General features: G+C 39.2%; 1 protein-coding gene across 1 annotated transcript in view; it reads right to left on the reverse strand.

The window, feature by feature from the left end:
• LOC103781634 (dynein heavy chain 5, axonemal-like) overlaps positions 1-19,600 on the reverse strand; it is a 162,369-nt gene that overhangs the window by 54,985 nt on the left and 87,784 nt on the right. The window contains 7 exon segments of the mRNA XM_008949354.1: positions 1,388-1,564; positions 4,655-4,873; positions 11,809-11,976; positions 14,661-14,876; positions 15,239-15,519; positions 16,722-17,386; positions 18,472-18,626. Coding sequence (XP_008947602.1) covers positions 1,388-1,564; positions 4,655-4,873; positions 11,809-11,976; positions 14,661-14,876; positions 15,239-15,519; positions 16,722-17,386; positions 18,472-18,626 — 1,881 coding nt within the window.

A 19,600-nucleotide genomic window follows, 5' to 3' on the forward strand; every position in this document is an offset into this window, starting at 1 on the left:
TAATGTCAGGCTTTCTGAGAACAGCCTCACTGCTGACAAATGTACATGGATTTAAGAGATTAGACTGGAGCAAGCTGCAGTGGTGTAAACCTAGCTTTACAAAAGCCAGGTTTTATTTAACTTAATCATTTCAACAAGACACTTAATATTAAACTAAATTAAATGTTGCACGTACACAGCAGAGGGTATGATAGGAGGATATTAACTGAAAATACACGGAGGTGCTGAGGTGCTATTTGCTGGTTCAAAATGTGCAGCGGTCTTTCCTATAATTGGGTGTAAGAATATTTTTATGAAGCAAGACTTAAGCTACAATAAGAATAAAACTATGAAGCATTTTTAAAAACTGGTTAGTTCAATTTTTTACAGATACTTTCTAGCAAATCTAGATTATTAAAATGTTGTACATAAGTAATCCTAAATGAAAATAATGGAAATTTTTATTCCGAGACTAGCTTGTTGTGTTCAAAACTGAATATATTAAACACAGCAGGTTAAAGAATTTATCATGTAATATGTAAGAAATACAAAATATAGGAAAAAAACTTTCACTCAAATTCACCCTTTATATTCTAGATTTGTAGTTTTGAGTGAAAAGTGGTTATCTAGAGAGAACAGATTTTTAGTGGCAGCACATGAGACTGTAGATGGTAAAAGTGAAAACAGGGTAAATCTTGCTGGATCCCTCGAATTTGGTTGGGGCATAACTCCCATCCAACTTACCCTGGGGGCTTAACATGGCACCTGCTGCTTCAAAGACTGACTGGAAAACTATAGGGGGACTGCAATACCAGATGTGGGGTGGTATTCTTAAACATACATTCACAAATTATTACTTCTAAGGGGATAACTTAAAATGTTGAGGAGGACAATTACAGGTGGTGTTGTCTTCAATATACATATTTTTCCACTCTCACTAAATGCTTGATGTAGCTGATGTGCTTGACTTTATGACTGAAATTATGGACACAACATGGTATTTACAAAAAAATATCAGCTATATGGGGGAAAAGTGAAACTTCCTGATAGAACCTCTTATGATAAGGTAAAACTATTCCGAGGTGGTAAATTTTACTTCATTTCCTATATTATATAATTTCCTCCCAGGGCAGCTGACCTCAGACAGCATCTTTCTCCCAGATTTGCCAGAGCTATGGCCTATATACAAATCTTCCAACGCATGACAGTATAAAGAGATCTTAAAACATATTGTGCTGGAAGTTCACCTGTCAACTGTTCACAATTTTTATTTATTAAAAATCTGATGGAATGTGACAGCCTGTATATAAGCTTCCAGTTACGTACTTTTCTGGGACGGAATGCTCTGCACATTATTTCTCTGGAAGGCCTGACCTTTCTAAGGTCAGGACCCAGCACGAACACTTACATTACTGCATGGAATCTTGCTGTTGTCCAGCTCTTTCTTCCACAATCGGAGCAGCAAATTCCGGTACTCCTGATTGAAAGGTCCAGAGTAAGACAGAAATCCAGTGGCCAGAAGAACATTTCCCACTAAATTAATAATTTGATCTTGAAAGTTTTTGCTGCTTGCTGTCCAGCGAAGCTGTATGTAAAATATTATAAAGAAGTTAGATTAAGCAGGCACAAAACTAACATAAACATCTAACTTAAGAATTTATTTCTTTCTGGTAAATAATTGTTCATCAGCTAGGAGTATTTTTGGCTTTAAATCATTCATTTTTGGCAATAAGCTGGCCAAACTGGTAAGAGGTGCTTTAAAGAATGAACAAATTTGGAAGGAAAGGATGACCAACAATCACATGAGCATGTGGAGGACTGAGCTGGCAAACAAAAACTGTGGGGTCATATGGAGAGTAGGAACCTTGTAATCAATAAAACAGGGCTAATGGAGGACCACCACTGTTCTGGCAACGACCAGGTCCAGCAAGAATGATACAGCCAGCAGGAAGCGAAACCAATATACAGACTGTATTGTAAGCAAAAACGTCGGAACATGAATGACTGCTGGGGGTACAAACAGGTCAACCAGCTCGTATATAATTGACGCCACCCCCAATGATCCCACAAAAGACGTAACTCGGCCCACAACAGGTGGTACAAACAGAGACCCAAGGTTGCCCAGAGTTGGCATGGGAAACAGCCAGACCAGAAAGCGAAAATTATACGATAAAGGTGCCCACATGGCAACTCTCACACACTCCGCCCGCGTTTGCAAAGGCCTAAACAGACCAGGGCCCAGCTCCAGGGAGAGTCAGGAGGTCTGCCCTGAACCAGGACGCTCTGTGGAGTGCACTCCACAGACAGACACTCCTGACTCCCTGCAAGTGGTCCCAGCTTTTATCCCCAAGCAGACACCTGACCTTTGTCAACTCACTGCGGGACCCCTGGGGCTCATTTCCCTTCTGGCTCTCCCTGCAGGGCCGGCCGCACCCTGGGGGGAAGCTATAAGGCAAACTCACCACCTCTTTATGAAGGGCTGTGGGAATCACCCATATGTCAACCTTAATTTGGGGCTTGGGGTTCAAACCCCAGCATTTCAACCACACACATATCCACATAAGCAAAGAAGTGTCTACCAGACAGAACACTGAGAACAGCTTTCATGCTGTTTCTGGGAAATTAGCCCAGCTGGGCACCTCTCTGAAGTGCTTGTACACTAATGTGCACAGCATGGTGAGCAAACGAGGAATTAGAGGCCTGCGTGTGGTTGCAGAGTTGATGTCATGGAGATTATGTGGACATGGTGTGTAGGCTTCCACAACTGGAGTGCTGCAATGGGTGTATACAGGCTGTATACAGGACAGGCTGGGAAGATGAGAAGGGGATTTTCCTTCACGTGAGAGAGCAGATGCGTGGAGTTTGCATGTGACCCTCTGGGATGGACAGTGAGAGAGCTGAGAGCTTTTTGGTTAGGATTAGAGGGCAGACTAATGTGAGAAATGTTCTGTGCATCTGTTGGAGACAATGTGAGTAGCAAGAAGTAGTTGAGGTCTTTTTCAGACAATGGGAAGAAGCCTCACATTTACAGGTGCTGGTCTACATGGGGGACTTTAAGCCCTTTGTACATGGGGGACTTTAAGCCCTTTGTTTTCTGAAGGGACAACACAGCAAGACACAAGCATTCCAGGAGGTTTTAAGGAGTGTACTGGCAAAAAACACAGGCACCTGATGATCTAATGAGGGAAGGCGGTTTGCTGAGCCTCAGACTTTCAAAGAGCTGGTCAGGGATGCAAAGGTCACGGGCAGTCATGGCTGAGAGAATTGAGACTGTTTAGCCTTGAAATCAGAAGTGTAGGGGGAACTTTGTTAATGCATAAAAATATCTGATGAGCGGGTGCAAAGAAGATAGTGCCAAACTCTTTTCAGTGGTACCCATTAAAAGAACAAGTGGGTGCAAATTGAAACACAATAAATTAAAATTAAACACTCAAAAAGCTTTTTTACAGTGAGAGTGGTCAAGGACTGGAACAGGTTGCCAAGAGAGGTTGTGGAGTCTCCATCTTTGGACGTATTCAAAACCCAGCTGGACAATGCCCTGAGCAACGTATCCTATTTGACCTTGCATTGAGTGAAGAGGAGTTGGGTTAGATGGTCTCCAGAGATCCATTACAATCTCAACTATTCCATGATTCTGTGATTTTCTGAACATAGTTTTTGAATTCTACTTATTCCTTTCTCTTCAGATTTCTGTTCCATTTCAATTACTCTGCATGCAATCCTGGTCAGGACCTACATGTTTTAAGCTTAGAAAACACACATTTAACCCAGAGTCAGTTTTGCCCTAGGCTCCAAGTAACATATATAGTCTTTAATTTTTTGTCTGAATTTTCAAAAGTAGAACAGATCTTACAAGAACTCATAGCACAAAGCTTCTGAAAACCCCCAATAAGGCACTGTAACTTCCTGTTTTGGTGTTGCTCTTAGATTTAGAAATTCACTGAAAAATACGATAAAACATCTAACATTTTGGATTGATATATTTTGAAGTACAGCTATGCAAACAAATGGTAAAGCCCTGGCCTCGCAGGATGCCATGGTTGAAGTCAAAGCTCTCATCAATTTTGACTCTGTGAAATCAACCAAGGAATGATCAAAGCAAATAATCAGATGAGAAGGAAAGAGTATCCTGCTTCCTCTGGAAACCTCCAGGCTGAAGCCAGAAAAATCTGCACAGGAAAGGTAAGTTTCAAGCTCAGTGCAGAGGAAAATGATTAGCTCGTAATTCTGTAAAAGGCTCCAGTAGAAATCTGAACTTCAAATATAATTCAGGAAATTAGTCAGGCTTCAAATTCCTATTCTTGTATACTTGGTGAGAAAAAAAGAGTAATCCTTCTTATAAATATTTTAGGGCAATTATTTAGGTTAAGCCTAATTCTTCTTCTTACTAAAGCTAAAAGGAATTTGGCTCCTTGGCTTTAAATGTGAACTTTATCCCAATATGTGCTGTATGATATGACATAAATCTCCATACAGAAGAATTAACACAAGAAATTGGTTTACATCATTAGGTACATTAAATTCAATTAAAAAAAAATACATAAACCTAAAATAATGGGTCATATGATATCGAGATGCCACCATGCCTTGAATTTCTTGAGCACTACTAATGAACGTTATGGAGTATTCTCAAAACCAAGCACCTACTTTTTGCTGGAAACATATGTGCTAGTACCTTTTCTCCACCTAATCCTTCAATCAGAGCTGTGGCATTGTTCATCTTCTTTCTGCATGCTTCAGCATCATCAAGTAAGGCCTGCTTCTCTTTCATAGCACTATCATACAGGGCTTGTACTTGATCCAGTTCCATTTGCTTCTCATCCAGCTGAATTTGTGCATTATTCAGTTCTATTTGGGCAGCTGCAAGTCTTCCCTCTTGCAGGGCTAAATTTGCCTACAAACATTTAAAAGTAAAGAGTAGTTAACACCTTTTATTTGGCAAGAGCAAATGACACTCATTTAATGGCACATGTACTGTATTGGGTACTTAAAAATATAATACATCTTTAAGATGGCAGCAGATTTTTTCCTTTTTCACTTTTCAAGCTAAAACTGGAACAGAAGCATAACATTAAAGTTATTAAATAAAATCTTAAAATGTTTTAACACGCTTTTCAGAATGATCTATTGATCACACAATGATCAATGATTTGAAATCATAGTATACTTGAAATACCTGTATACTACATATATGAGGCAGCCCATACAATGTTTTCTGTAATATATTCTGAATGCAAAAGAAAATTAAGATTGGATTATATTATGGATTATAAAAAAATAATAACGGTAATGGAAACTACTCTTCTCTTTTCCCATCAATTACTTCTACAATAAAAATATAACAAATATATTTTTCCTCCTCTGGAAACTAAAACTCTAGAGACTTTTCTCACATCTCTATATAAATTTGATTGATGAGTTGCCCAGTCTTTTAAACATGGCCTCTTAACCTGTATATTCCTAACAGGGGGGAAAAAAACAGTATTCTGTGAACTCCGAGTGTTTGCAAAGGATTAGAGACTGACAAAGTCTTTATGAAATTCACACTTACAGATGAAGGTTGCTTCCATTTACTCTGAATATTTAAAATAGTGGTTTAAATATAATGTACCATATTTCTATTTTTTCTGCCATAAGAGTTATAAAGATGGAAATCAAGAATATGTAAAAACTGTTTTATTACAAATATGAAACTTGACACTCATATTACATCACAAGGGAAGAGTAACAGCACAAGGAATTTCTGGGGTGACTCTTAGTACTAAAACAGTATAACCATGGGTTGGGTTTTTACATTAGATGTTTACTAAAAATATAGATTTAATTCTTATGAAAATATGCTAAAATCAGCAAATTCTTCTTGCTTTGCATAGAAAACAAACAAACAAACAAACAAAAAAAAACAAACCAAAAACAGAGAGAGAGGAGCCACAATCATATTTTGATGAAAAATGCAGCATGAAGTCTGGTGTATTTCAAAAGACAGGTCTGTGAGCAGAGAATTAGAGAAGCACATATGTACTAATCAACATGGTAGTATCACTTCATGAGTTACACATCTAGAGAATATCACTGTCAGGGAAAAAAAAAAACAACACAACATTTACTGTAGCTACTGTTTCTGTTGACAGATCCTACAGATAAAAATTAAAATGGATATAAGCCAGCAAAATGGCTGCTCATAAAATTTCCATCATTTAAGAACGCTGAAGTATTTTTGCTTCACTATTTATTAAAGAGTACATTAAACAACACCTTCTAGAGATAAACACTGTTAAATCAGTGAGTCTTGTTAAGACCCAGCTAGGCAGATTTCAGAACCACTGCTGTTATTTTTTAGTGAATCTTGGACTACCAGCAGTTGAAACAGTAAAGGAGTCTTGAATAGGTGATGTAGTGTTACTGTGTTCTGCACCAGGACAGAGGTGGGGAGGGTGAGGAGAAAGAGAGAAAGAGACAGTGCAGGGTTGGTTTTTTTTTTGTTATCTTAATAGGAGAGGCCTGACAACAAATGGCTTAATAAGATAACTGCTTTTAAAAGATCCATAATAAAAAGAGGAACATAGTGAGTAAATCTTACATCTGCACAGATGCTGGGCACCCCCCATTCATGCAGCATCAGACAGAGCCTGGGTAGATTTTCCTATGGCATGGTGCACAGAGCAGATCCTGTCCGTGAAGAGAAAACTGTCTCTTTTGGTCATCCAAGCCATTGTAAACTCCTTTAATTATTCTGTCTTATTAAAGAAGTTACCTTATTAAGGCATCTGTTGTCAGGCCTTAAACTCTGTGAGGGTTAAAAATGGGAGTAAAACAAAGTTATGACATGTTGCTTCACCCATAGCAGGCAAATAGTGAGGGTACACAGGGAACAAGATCCTTGGAGAGCTGGGAAGAACAGCTGAGATGGAACAGCTGGAACAGCAGAGAACTTACACCTGGCCATGTGGATTCATATTTCACCCTGACGTTTATCACAGCAGGATGTGAACCTCAATGGAAAAGGATGGCCATCTGAATTCCCAGTACATATGAGCAATGATATGTAAACAAAAAACAGATCTCTGTGCAGCAGTAAACTACCCAGAAAGGTGCAACAGATTGATAAAACAGACTTCCCAGTTCTTAAAAGCTCTTAAAAGGCTACCAGCTTTGAAGGTGCAGAGACAATGAGAAAATACTTGAGGTAACTAAAAAGAAAAACTATATTGTATTCTAACATGAAAAGAAAGCAACAAAATTATTCATACAAGGCTTTATGGGATCTCTAGAAAATTACTTATATTAAGAAATTATTTTACAGACAATTTAACCAAAGTTTTCAGCCAATTATAGGTTAATCATAACAAAGCAGTAATACATTTTGGGATTAGTTTGATTTGTAGGCTGCTTAATCATATGTGATGAATGATGGCTGACTGCACAAGAGTGACTGCTAACATACTAGAATCACCAGCCTATGTGATTCCCAAACGCAGAAAGACTACTTGCTTCAAATTCTCCTATGAAATCATCACTATTTGCTCTCTCCCTATCTTTCTTTCCAACTCAAATTTTCAAAATTACATGGGTACAAACACAGCTTTAGTATTGACATCACTGGCAGGTTGGCTGGCAGCTTCCTGTGCAGAGCTTTGTCAGGAAGCAAGTTCTGCTGCCAAGGAGAATCTTCTGCAGAAGAAGGCTGTTAAAGTCACGAGCAGCTTCATACAAAATTTTCCAGCCAGTTACAGGCAGGAAGGAAATGTGTCTCCCAACCACAAAGAACTACCGTAGCCCTTCTATTATTAGTGGCATTGCTGTGTGAACAAGCTTGACACTCTTCATTTCATCACTGAGTCATGCTGCAAAGCAAGGATTCACATTTTTTCCAGTTGGATGCAGTGTGAATACCTGAATAAATGGATTTTATGTGAATGAATCATGAGGATTCAACACATGAGATCCACACTCTTATCTGCACTCCCGGAGAGGGGAGGCTACACCAGAACATGTCTAGGCTTGTGACAGCAGCAGCTTCAGCCTTTCCTTGCCATTGTGGGGAACATCACAGTCAATCCTCACATCATCTGCTCCAGCCAGGCCCTCTACCTGCTCTCTGCATTGGTCTGCACGGAGCAAGTACAGAGTCGGTACCTGTGCCACAGACTAAATTGTTAAACAGCCATTTTTCCTTCTTCCAAGATGCCTCAGAGAAGACTTCTTAGCAGGTGGTGATATGATCCTGCCCCTTTTAACCTTTTTGCATTTCCCATAAAAGCAGGATAAATAAAGACATAATTACAGTCCACAGCTGTACCGTTAAATTAAACATACCCAGGACTTTTCTCTGCCACTGAGGTTAAGTAGCATAAACCAGCTTACATGAAGCTCTCCCAGCCTCTACAACAGTATGGCTGCACACAAACAGCCCTGTGGAAATGGACCTTTGACTAAGCTAGTTCCTGAAAGGTGCTCTGAGATTACTGAGAAAGCTGCCTAGCCAACACCAAATTCACACTAGGGATCATTCTAACAGCTTAACAGTGTGGATGATCACTTTCCAATGTCTAGAAAATCTCCCTAGTACTGTTTAATTTATTTGTATTGACATTGCCATAAGTTTCTCATTGATTTATTGCAAAATCAAATTTGCAAAGCAGCAAATACATCTGATCCACATCCAAGAAAATAAAAACTCCTTCAATAAAAGAAAAAAATCACTCCGTTTAATGCTATTCCTGCTCCTGAACATAATGCCCGGACCGATGCCAGATCACCCTGAAGAGTAACTGCTGCTCAGTAAATTCAGGAAATGTTACTAGAAGTAGGAGAACCCATAAGAAAAAAAGTGGTTGAAATTTTGTAGTTCACCACAAGTAAGGAAGATTTGGAGCTTTCCTAGCATGTCTCTTGTTTCAGGAATTTTAGCTTTCCAAATTCACTGTTCTTACGTGAGCATTCATTACTGCTGGACTAGGCCAGAAGGCTTGGACACTGTCACTCTGCTCACGAGCCTCTGCAGATGTGCTGGGTGAACACCTCTGCATTTTGCTTCAGTCTTGTCCTGGGCACATGACATCTGGCTAAGAACTCAAGCTGCTCCTGTCCCAGATCACTGCAGATTTTTCACATAGCCATTCCATTGGTTTTCTGTCAGCTTTCTCAGAGCCTCAATATCATGGTAACTTTCCATTCATCATTATTTAGAGAAACATTATAAGAGAGGCAAACACATACATGGGTTCAGCAAACATTCCAAACCCAATGTTTTCATTTCACCAATCTAAAAATATTATACACATGCACATACACATGTAAATAGATCCATGCAGAGTGACACGAATAAAGTCTTGGCCTCAGTTTCATTCCTATCACTGACCATTCTTTGGGATTAAAGCAACCTTTGAAAGGCTCAGAGATCATGTCTCTTACCTGCTTTTCACAGCCTCTACTAGCGACTGCAAGATTCTCCATTTTTTCTGTTCAGTTACATGTCCTGACTTCAACTGATTTTGTTAGGTGATCTAATCCTCCCCTTCACCCCTAGACTATACGCTTTCCTTCTGCAGTTACTGTGGGCCTTGAATTCAGACTTGAATGCTTGTTTTCCTGCCCAGTGGGCAGCACCTTGACAAAGGCACACTTATTTAAATGGACAACCATCAAATTTTTATGCTATTTGACTGTTACCTCTTCCCCAGGTGCAAGATTTCTTCTTCTTGCCTCTGTGGTTTTTAGTTCAGCATGGAGACAAGTGAAAGCAGAAAAAGCAATAAAGTCTCCTGTTTAAAACACTTTGACAGGGACAATACTCAACATCAAACAGAATTTGTAAACGTAGACAGACTTCCCTTGACATCATAACAGCCTAAGGAGAACTTAATTAAAATCACTGGAGACATCTCTAAGGGAAATTATACCCCTATACAGAGTATTTTAATTGGAGGCTAACAGAACCACAGCAAAAGCCAGGGCTTCTTCTTTCTGCTGTTATATTTTTTAACTAATGGATAAATAGCAGATGGTGTTTCAGAATTATCAGGTTAATCCAGCAGGTTTGTTTACTGGGTAACAAGCTTGAGAGGAACATTTCAAGGTTGTGCTGAAGGTTTCTCGGACAGAGTGCACACACAGTGACCACTGTATGCTAAGCAACCACACAGCACAGTGTTTGCAGGCAACATTTGGTTATACTTTGTGTTTGATTCTAATTAATGACCCTTAGACTGGAGATCATATTTCTAAAGAACATAGATATCCATTTCTAGGAATGAGTTAATTTTTGCACACTATATTTACTAAAATATAACTCACTATTAATTAGCTTTCACAAGTTGTCACATTTAAAACAAATGAGGCACTGAGTCTCAGTTAAGATGCAATTTAAAAATATATTGGATGGATTTTGCAGGTGTCGAAGGGGATTTATCTCCTAGAATAGCAGTTAGGATAAAGCAGCTTGATTAATTCATTCGGTAAACCTGCTTTTAGCACTGGATGATTTAGCCTGCCCTAGTACCTAATGCAATTTAATTGTACATTTATTTTCAATTATTTTTTTAGCTTCACTCCAATGCTTCTTGCAATATCTCTTGCATACTTTAAACACTTCCTCCCTCTGACATCTTCAATTTTAAAATACTTGTGACTGTTGCTATAGCTGACAATAGGCACCACTTTGCCAAGAAATGCATGTTCAGTTTTTCATCAGCTACAGTGTGACAAGAATGTAAATACTTGAATACAACATTAAATTTATACGTTAGCTTAAGTCATATATATATGCAAATATAAGCTGCAAGAGCACTTTTGCAGCTTTCAGCGTTACATCTGCATATAAAGCCACTATTTCCCCTCGGTCTTGCTCTCTTTTATAGCTCTCAATAGCCACATTTCAAATTCTGTTTTCATTAGTGAACATCCCATTATTTGAAAGGGGAATTGCTATATATATATCACAGAAATATAATCCTCTCTATCAGTTACTTGAATCAAAAATGTCATGCTTTTAACAAATTTGAATCAGATCTGTCTAGATGTACTAAAAGAATATGCCAAGAGTTTTGAATATACCATTGATACAGTGACTTATACAATAGGAGACTGAACATAAGTACAGTGGAAGCATAACTGATTGAATGTATTTCTTCAGAAAAGAGCCGTAAATCCCCTGAAGAAGCAATGACTATAAATCACTATATAAATATTCAAAGTCCTTTCTTTTTCAATAGGCTCATAAATGACATATTTCCAAGACAATGAAGCTCTCTGTATAAATGCAGACAATGGTAGCTGATCCCTTTCCACTGCAGTTCAATGTTACAACAGAATTCTATGCCAGGTCACTACTTAGTTTATTATATATACACTCTCACGGGGCAGTTTGACACTCCAAAATTTTCTTAGAGAGCTGAATTCCAGGTAAATTCGTTAATTAATACTTCTGTGCCAAGGACAGTGTCTCCTCCCCTAGATTCTACCAAGACCACAATGAGGGTGCTCCTTCCCAGACTGAGGAGAAGTTTTCTTGAAACCATAGTGTCTGGCACCAAGTCTGAGAGCAGAGAGAGTAGCAGCAAGTTCCACTTGCAGGTAGCCAGGCTCTGTAAAGAACCTGTGTTGAAAACTGGCTGTGTTCACACAAGTAAAAAATGTACCATAGGGTAGCTGTATAAAGTGAAAAAAATTACCAGGACACATTTAACCTCTGTGTGCTCAACTTCACAAGTGGATGTGAAGGAACAAGAATCTCTTGTTACTCATGATCTTGTTTTAGTCAAAATTAACACAGTTTTTTCACTCAGCTATAGTCACCCCTCAGAAAATAAAATTAGTAATATGAAATACCTTAAGAGGAAGAACTTCTTTATTAATGCCATAGAAGTAAGCCATTGCTTGTGTCCATGAGCAAAGACCTGCTACATTTCCACACACTTTTTTAGCAGTCTCAAGATTATAATCTTCCATAGTCAAATAAGGCTCTAAAAGTTCCACAGTTTCTCCAGTAATTGAATCCTAATGAATGGAAGGGAAAAAATTATTTTTAAAATGGATTTTAGAATAGTCTGCTTCACAGAAACATTTTTCTTTTTAAAAACCTGGTGTTACCACTTTTTACAGAAGAAATGAACAAAACAACACTGTTGCCTTTCAGTCTTCCAAAGGACAGAAATTCAGTTAGTTTTTGTGAACTCAAGTGAATATAACTCTTATTTCCATCAAAACTGATTGACTTGACTTTGCATTTAATATCCCTGTTTGACCCATAAGATTTATAGACATTACTTTTACTCGTAGCTCCATGACAGCTTAAGCTGATCTAAGTTATTGCTGCTACAGCACTGTACCTTCTTTCCCCCTCAAACAGATGTTTTTCCTCCATCTTTAATGCCATCACCACTGCTCAGTGAGTTAGTTTGGATGCTAATATGACAGAAATCTAAGTCAGCAAACTAGTGATTAGTTTTCTTCTAGGCAAGTTCCCTGAACAGCCTCACCATGGCATAAGTGAGGCACCAGTGTGAACAGAGCTAAGGGATTCAAACATCAGCTTTAGGAAGGAAAAGGGTGAAACTGCAAGGCACTGAATTCACTTCAGTGAAGCTAACACCTTTCCTTAACCATAAAAGTGATTCCTTTCAGCTGCTCACTTCATTATTCTGCTCTCAGATTCTTTTGCCCCGTTCACAATCTGTTGAGAACATGAAAAACCAGATCTTTGATGATGGTGGCTAATCTATAATTATGTAAGTGTCAGAAGAAAAATGGAATACATCTCCTTAAGCAATGTCTGGACTAGAAGAGCTTATACAGGGTAACAATGGTTGCTTAACAATAGAGGCATTAAGAATCTTCCCTTTTTTTGGCAATGTATTAATGTCTTTCTTTTAATGCATCTAAAAATCATCCTCCATTCATGTCAAGCAATATACTCTTCTGCTTTTCTGCATAGCAGAAAGGACTGCCTCATACTAGCCTGATCCCTAACTACTATAATAACAAGGACATTCATTATAGTATTCCTGAGATCAGACATGGTGATGTTTTGCACTATGAGCATTTGCTAAAATGTAAAATAGTGGTGGACAAACATTTTGACTTTCTCATTCTCCTACTCAAAGCTATGAGCTAGCAAGCTGGCAAAGGTGAAGCAAAGACCAGTCAGCAGTGGCCTAAATCCCTGTCCAAGAGCTTGAAAAATGTCACACTTTTCCTTCTAAAGTAATGAATTTAAATCCCAAGGAACTATTTCATCCACCAGTCATCCTTGCCTAAAAAAATTTGGAAAGAACAAAAATCTCACAAACAAGTACGCAGTGTAGTCCACTCAGAACTCCAGACATGATGAGCTTTCTTCTCACATATATCAATGGCTTGTTGTCCAAGTGGAGACCAGTGACAAGTGGTGCTCCTCAGGGATCAGTGCTGGGACTGGTGCTGCTTAACATCTTTGTCAGTGACACGGGCAGTGGAACTGAGTGCACCCTCAGCAAGTCTGCAGCAGACACCGAGCTGTGTAGTGCGCTCAACACAGTGGAGGGAAAGGATGCTATCCAGGGGGACAACGACAGGCTTGAGAGGTGGGCCAATGTGAGCCTCATGAAGTTCAACAAGGCCAAGTGCAAGGTCCTGCACCGGGGTTGGGACAATCCCAAGGAGAAATACAGGTTGGGTGCAGTATGGATTGAGCACAGCCCTGTGGAGAAAGACTTGGGGGTACTGGTGGATGAAAAGCTGGACATGAGTCAGCAATGTGCAAGTGCAGCCCAGAAAAACAACCATGTCCGAGGCTGCATCAAAAGAAATGTGGCCAGCAGGTTGAGGGTGGTGACTCTCCTCCTCTGCTCTGGAATAATGCATCTTACTCTGGAGCCCCCATCACAAGAAGGATGTGGACCTGCTCCACCAGGAGGGCCACAAGGATGATCAGACAGCTGGAACACCTCTCCTGTGAGGACAGACTGAGAGACCTGGGGCTGCTCAGCCTGGAGAAGAGAACACTCCAGGGAGACTTTCTTGCAACCTTCCAGTATCTGAAGGGGGCCTACAAGAAATCTGGGGAGGGAGTTTTTACAAGGGCTTGTAGTGATAGGATGAGGGGTAATGGGTTCAAGTTGTGGATGCTCCATCACTGGAGGTGTTCAACATCAGGTTGGGTGGAGCCTTCTGCAACCTGGTTTAGTGGAAGGTGTCCCTGCCTGTGGCAGCAGGGTTGGAACTAGATGATCTTTAAGGCCCCTACCAACCCAAACCATTCTATGATTTTATGATATGCTCAATCCTAGAAACAAGAAATGAGGCAGGAGGACAGCATGTAAAGTGCCTTATCAGGGATAGAAGCAGTCTAGTGCTCTTAACCACATTCCTCAGTATCACTTCCTGGAAGAACTCAGTCCCACAGAGGTTGTTCCAAATCCTCTGAGTAAAGTTAAATGTGTTGCAAACTCCCAGTGGGAACACATATGCTATAACTAACTGCCAAAACGGGAACCACTGGACCCAGCTGGAGGGAAGCTCATTGGAGGGAAGTTTAAGTAAGGAGTACATAATTAGTCCCCATTATATTTAAACTCATTTCCTCTGTTTCCTTAGTGAAGACAGCACTTAGAAAAGTGACTAGAAGACACTTCACATGACCTCTAAAGATAGTTCTAAAGATCTAAAGATCGGAGTAATAGTGCCAGTATTAACTTCTTTACCTTCTGGAAAGTAAGCAACATATTAAGAAATCCTGAATTATTCATTAGCTTCAGAGCCTCAGTCCACGATGGCTTCACACATGGGCGTTCTTGATCAGGTGTTACTGAGTCTATTTTTCTTTGGAATAAAAGTAGCACACAATCCATAATTCTCATTATCAGATGAGGAGGTTTACCGAGTTTGCGGACAGTTGCAATATCAGAAGGTTTTATTGTCTGAAAATATAAAAAATAAAAAAATCCATTTATTTAAGCAACCACTCTATGACAGAGAAAAATGTTTTTTTGGGAGGACTGAATACATAGTCCAAGGGCTACAGTTTTGCAGGTCACTCAGAAGCAGTACTGCAGAAAGTCCTTCAATGACTGCTGTATCACCTGACAGTGGAAGAGGTACTGCCCATCTTACCTCTCTGGTTTTCAGGCTTTTTTTCTACAAGGATTAATGGGTCAGTGCTAGTCCTTTCAATACATTGTGGTTTGGTTGATTTTTTTTTTTCCAAGTCAGAAGCATAAGCCATAGTATTACAAATAACAATTATTAACACATACATGTTTAGAATATCTTTGATTCTGACCTGCAGCGCTGCCTCGGCTTCTTCCAGTGCAGGTCTTGCAGCTTCAAGCTTCTCTTCTGCTGCTGCTTTATCACTGGCAATCTCATCCACAATGGCCTGAGCCTTGTCTTTCACCTTTTGCACCTGCATTTTCACCTTTTCGGCAGCTTGGGCTTTCATAGTTACTTCCAGTAAAACTTCATCAGCTTTTTGTGAAGCTACAGCCAAATCTTTCTCCTTCATCACTAACTCTTTGGAAAGCTGGTTTACTGAAACCTCAGCTTCCATCAGTTTTGCAAGGCCTGTGTTGAACAAATTCCATTTTAGCAACAGGAAGACCTCCTGAGACAGAAACCTCAGTAGAACCAATATGGACACTTAAAATAAGTCACTTAGATTGATATTTAGGAACTTCAGTGAGTGATCCCATTTATTGAACACAAAAATTAAGCATGGGCAATACTCATTTGCTATTTTTTTTTTAATTTTTTTTTTTTTTAAGGGCAAAGGTCTTCAGAATCTGTCATTTTATCACTTGTTTATATTCTTATATATGAGAGGGACACTAAATATCAAACACACATATTGAAAAGCACTAGTATTGTAAATGGCACCCTCAAGAATTCTGTGTGCAATTTCAGAAATCCATGAGACCATAAGAAGTACTAGACCGTACTCTCTCTACAAAACAAAGAGGAGGAACCTGGCATCCTAAGCAATGCATGAAGGTCCAGGTGAGATAGGGGTAAAGGAAACTAAAGATTCTTAAGCAATACAATACTCCAACATTTTTATCAAATGATGAGAAAATCACCTAGAAAAGCTGTAAGTATAAAAATCCTTATATATAAATGCATGCACCTAAATGTAAATGCACCATGTCAATCTTTCTAGCCCTCTAAAAAAGAGCAATAATTTTCCTTCCAGGCAGCCAGCCACCCTCTACCTATGGAGATATGTGTACATAGGTAAGTTCTGTGATTGGCAACAGTGGGAGATGAAACAGTTTAAGTTTATATTCACTTCTGAAAACTATTACATTTTGGAAACTGTTTAATTTCTTACTGTGTAAGACCTGGTGCAGTGTAGTATTTTGGAAATTTTACATTTGGCATATAATTGTTTCATTTAGAGATTCTTCAGAAGGACTGAATCTGAACATTTACTCACCTTTCCTCAGATTTACTTTTAGCACGTTTGTGTGAAAAATAGTATCTCAGTAGTTCCTTGGCATGCATACATGTCAAAGCAGGAGTTTCAGGTATTTTAACTGCTAACTAATACTATTTTCAAAACTTATTTGCAATCTGCAACATTCATAAAGTTCATTGAAACAAAAACTCTACATAGTTTGCAATCACAAACAACACAGCTGAAAACATACAAGGATGTTTCCAAACAAAACTGAGATCACAATTTAAATCCATACTTTTACATTCTTTTACTCAAATTCTTCTCACCTCCTAAAAATAAAGAAACAGAAGTCAAACAGATTTTACAGTACCTGTTCTTATGCGTTCAGACAAACTTCCAACATTGGCAAACTTCTCTTTGTAGATAGCTTTGTAGCCTCCAATGAAGGACAGGTAAGATTTTGGAGTCACAAATGTTCGTCGCCTATATCGTTCAAAATATTCAACACATTTTTCAGCTACAATATCTTGAAATGTACCCATGGTGTTAACAACACTCTGTTTCACTTCATCTGTGCACTCAATATGGTAGGAAGCTAAAAAATGCTGTGCAACTGCTACAAGAGCATCTTTAGGCCAGCACTGGAACCAGTCCATGGTACAGCCTGAAATCAGACCTGGAAATTTGAGTGCACGCATTCTGAATTTTTCCCCAACTGGAGAAAAACAAAGAACCACATGCAGGTTATTACGAACTCGAGCAAGAAAGTAATTATAAAGATTTTCACCAGTGGGAGAACGCCTTGGGTATTCTTTCTTCATCACCGGTATCAGGTCTTGCGTGATTTCACCTATTTCATCTCGTGCAAAAAGATTTGAGACTTCACCTGAAGCCAAGACTTTGTTCATGTACTCAAGAAAAGATTCATCTCTGATTTCGTTGTCTGTGAATATAAAGACAATGCCCTTTCCTTTCTGCCCAGCAGTGCGGTACAAGATTTTCAGATCATCCAAAAGGTTATTGGTGGCATATGTTCTGGGATAGGAAAGGATTAAAGAAAAAGAGAACAAAAATTACAGATCATTTTAGGAAACACCCACCAGCTTCCTTAGGGCAAGAAAAAAAATCTATGTAACAGATTAATACCATATCTCCTAGTTTCATTTTTTTAGCATTTTTTTCTTAAACATTTTCCCAAAGTGAATGATCAGCACCATAAATCAGGGGAAAAGACATGAAGTCAAAAGAATAACATGCTAGGAAAAAAAGATGGTAAAAGCAACACTATGTCTAAGGTAATTATGACGGAGCTTTGCATCCCCACAGTTTGCAGATAGAAATTCTTTATTAGAACTGTACATAAGTACATCTGGGATTAAGTTGTCAAGTAGGTTCTGATACCTGTAACCACTACATAAATGCGGCTGGATTGTCTTCTGAAGATACAGAGAGCAGGTTAAAGGAAATCATTAAGAGACAAGAAAACCCAAAACTGAGGTTTTTGTTGTGCTATTTGATCTAAATGTAATCAAGTCCCAGAAAGTATGCTTGAACATTATCATTTGGGCTGATCAACTCTGCTGCAAATGGAGACCATGACTGGATCTTTCACTAGACCTCTTGTAGCTGGTACACACAAGTAAGACTAAGGCAAAGGCCACACAAATTCAACTACAGATTTCAGATTATGTAATATAAAATGAAGTAAATTTAATTAAATGGTAGATTTTGTCCATTATGTTCTTAGCCACTTAAAGCTGAAACTGGGAACCTCTTTTCTTTGAAACCAGTTTCTTATTTCCAAGAGACTCTTCAAAGCAGTACTTGCAATAGACATATGACAGATTCCTCAGTATCCAGTAATACTCTATTTTTCTATTAAATATGCCATACAGAAAGTCTTCCAGTTCTCTTCCAGCTCCATCTTATAGGCAGCAAAACAAAGACCCAGGATATGTCACTTGTAGACTGTGCATTTGCATAGATGGTTTTGATTGAAAACATCATTTACAATGAGAATAAACTGTTTGATACATTTGCATTTCCTTAAACTGATTGTGAGAGGCTTATTTCTACGGGAAATTAAGGAGCAAATATCTATGTACACTGCATTGTGTTACCTTGTTAAAGTAATCTGAAAACTCTCATATCCAGCAATATATGCTGCTAGTCTGGTCAGACTCTGTTTTCCAGATCCACCCACACCCACCAACAAAGCATTTCCTTGTGGAGTGCGAATAATCCGTGATATTTTCACCAAATGGATGATTGCATCCTATGTATTGAGAGAAAAAGTGATAAAAAGATGTAAAAATAATATCGTGGATATTCAGCTAGAAGCACATCATCAAGCAACTGCCTCTCACAGCTAGATGACTCCTCTGGAGCATATGCTGAAGCTTCAGTCCTGTATTCATCTGACCCTGACTTCATTGGGCAGCAGGGCTAGCCCAAAAGAATGTCCTTGTACCAAGCTCATATGAAGCAGAACAGTCATATGCAGTGTTGCCTCTTATGGGACAGAAAGAAAAGTAGAAAGGATGTGGATTAACACTCTCCCCCAATCTTTTTAGCTGAGCTACTTATAAGCTTAGACTCTGGATGTGGAAGATCACTCAATGGAGGATGTGGATAATGGTCTATCCACACCAGGGGCGTTGCCAAGGTCAGAAGGGCCTACCCCCATACCGCAACCACTTCCACAAGGATGAAAAGAAGGGTTATGGTTGTAGGTGACTCCCTTCTGAAGGCAACAGAGGGTCCAATATGCCCGACAGACTCTCTTTATAGGGAAGTCTGCTGCCTCCATGGGGCCCGGGTAAAGGACATCACTAGGAAAGTTTTTAGCTTGGTACAGCCCTCAGATTATCGTATGTTACTGATCTTATATCTTGGTGGAGATGAAGCTGCAACCAGTAGCCCAAGAGTGATCAAAAGAGACTTCAAGGCCTTGGGATGGCTGCTGAGGGAATCTGGGGCACAGGTTATTTTATTCCTTTCTCCTTACAGTTGCAGGCAGTGACACTGGAAGAAAGAGATGGACCCAGTCTATCAATAAATGGCTCCACGACTGGTGTCACCATCACAGTTTGGGTTTTTTCCAACAGTTAGATGGCCTACATGGCACCCAGCTTAGTGGCACCAGATGCGATTCACTTTCTTCAAGGGTGTAAGAGTCGGTCAGAAGAGGACTATTGTCTCAACCTTGTCATCAGAGACTTGGACAATCAGGTACCCTGAAACTTTGGG

Source organism: Merops nubicus, unplaced genomic scaffold (genome assembly GCF_000691845.1).
Source record: "Merops nubicus isolate BGI_N331 unplaced genomic scaffold, ASM69184v1 scaffold501, whole genome shotgun sequence".
Classification (NCBI taxonomy): domain Eukaryota; kingdom Metazoa; phylum Chordata; class Aves; order Coraciiformes; family Meropidae; genus Merops; species Merops nubicus.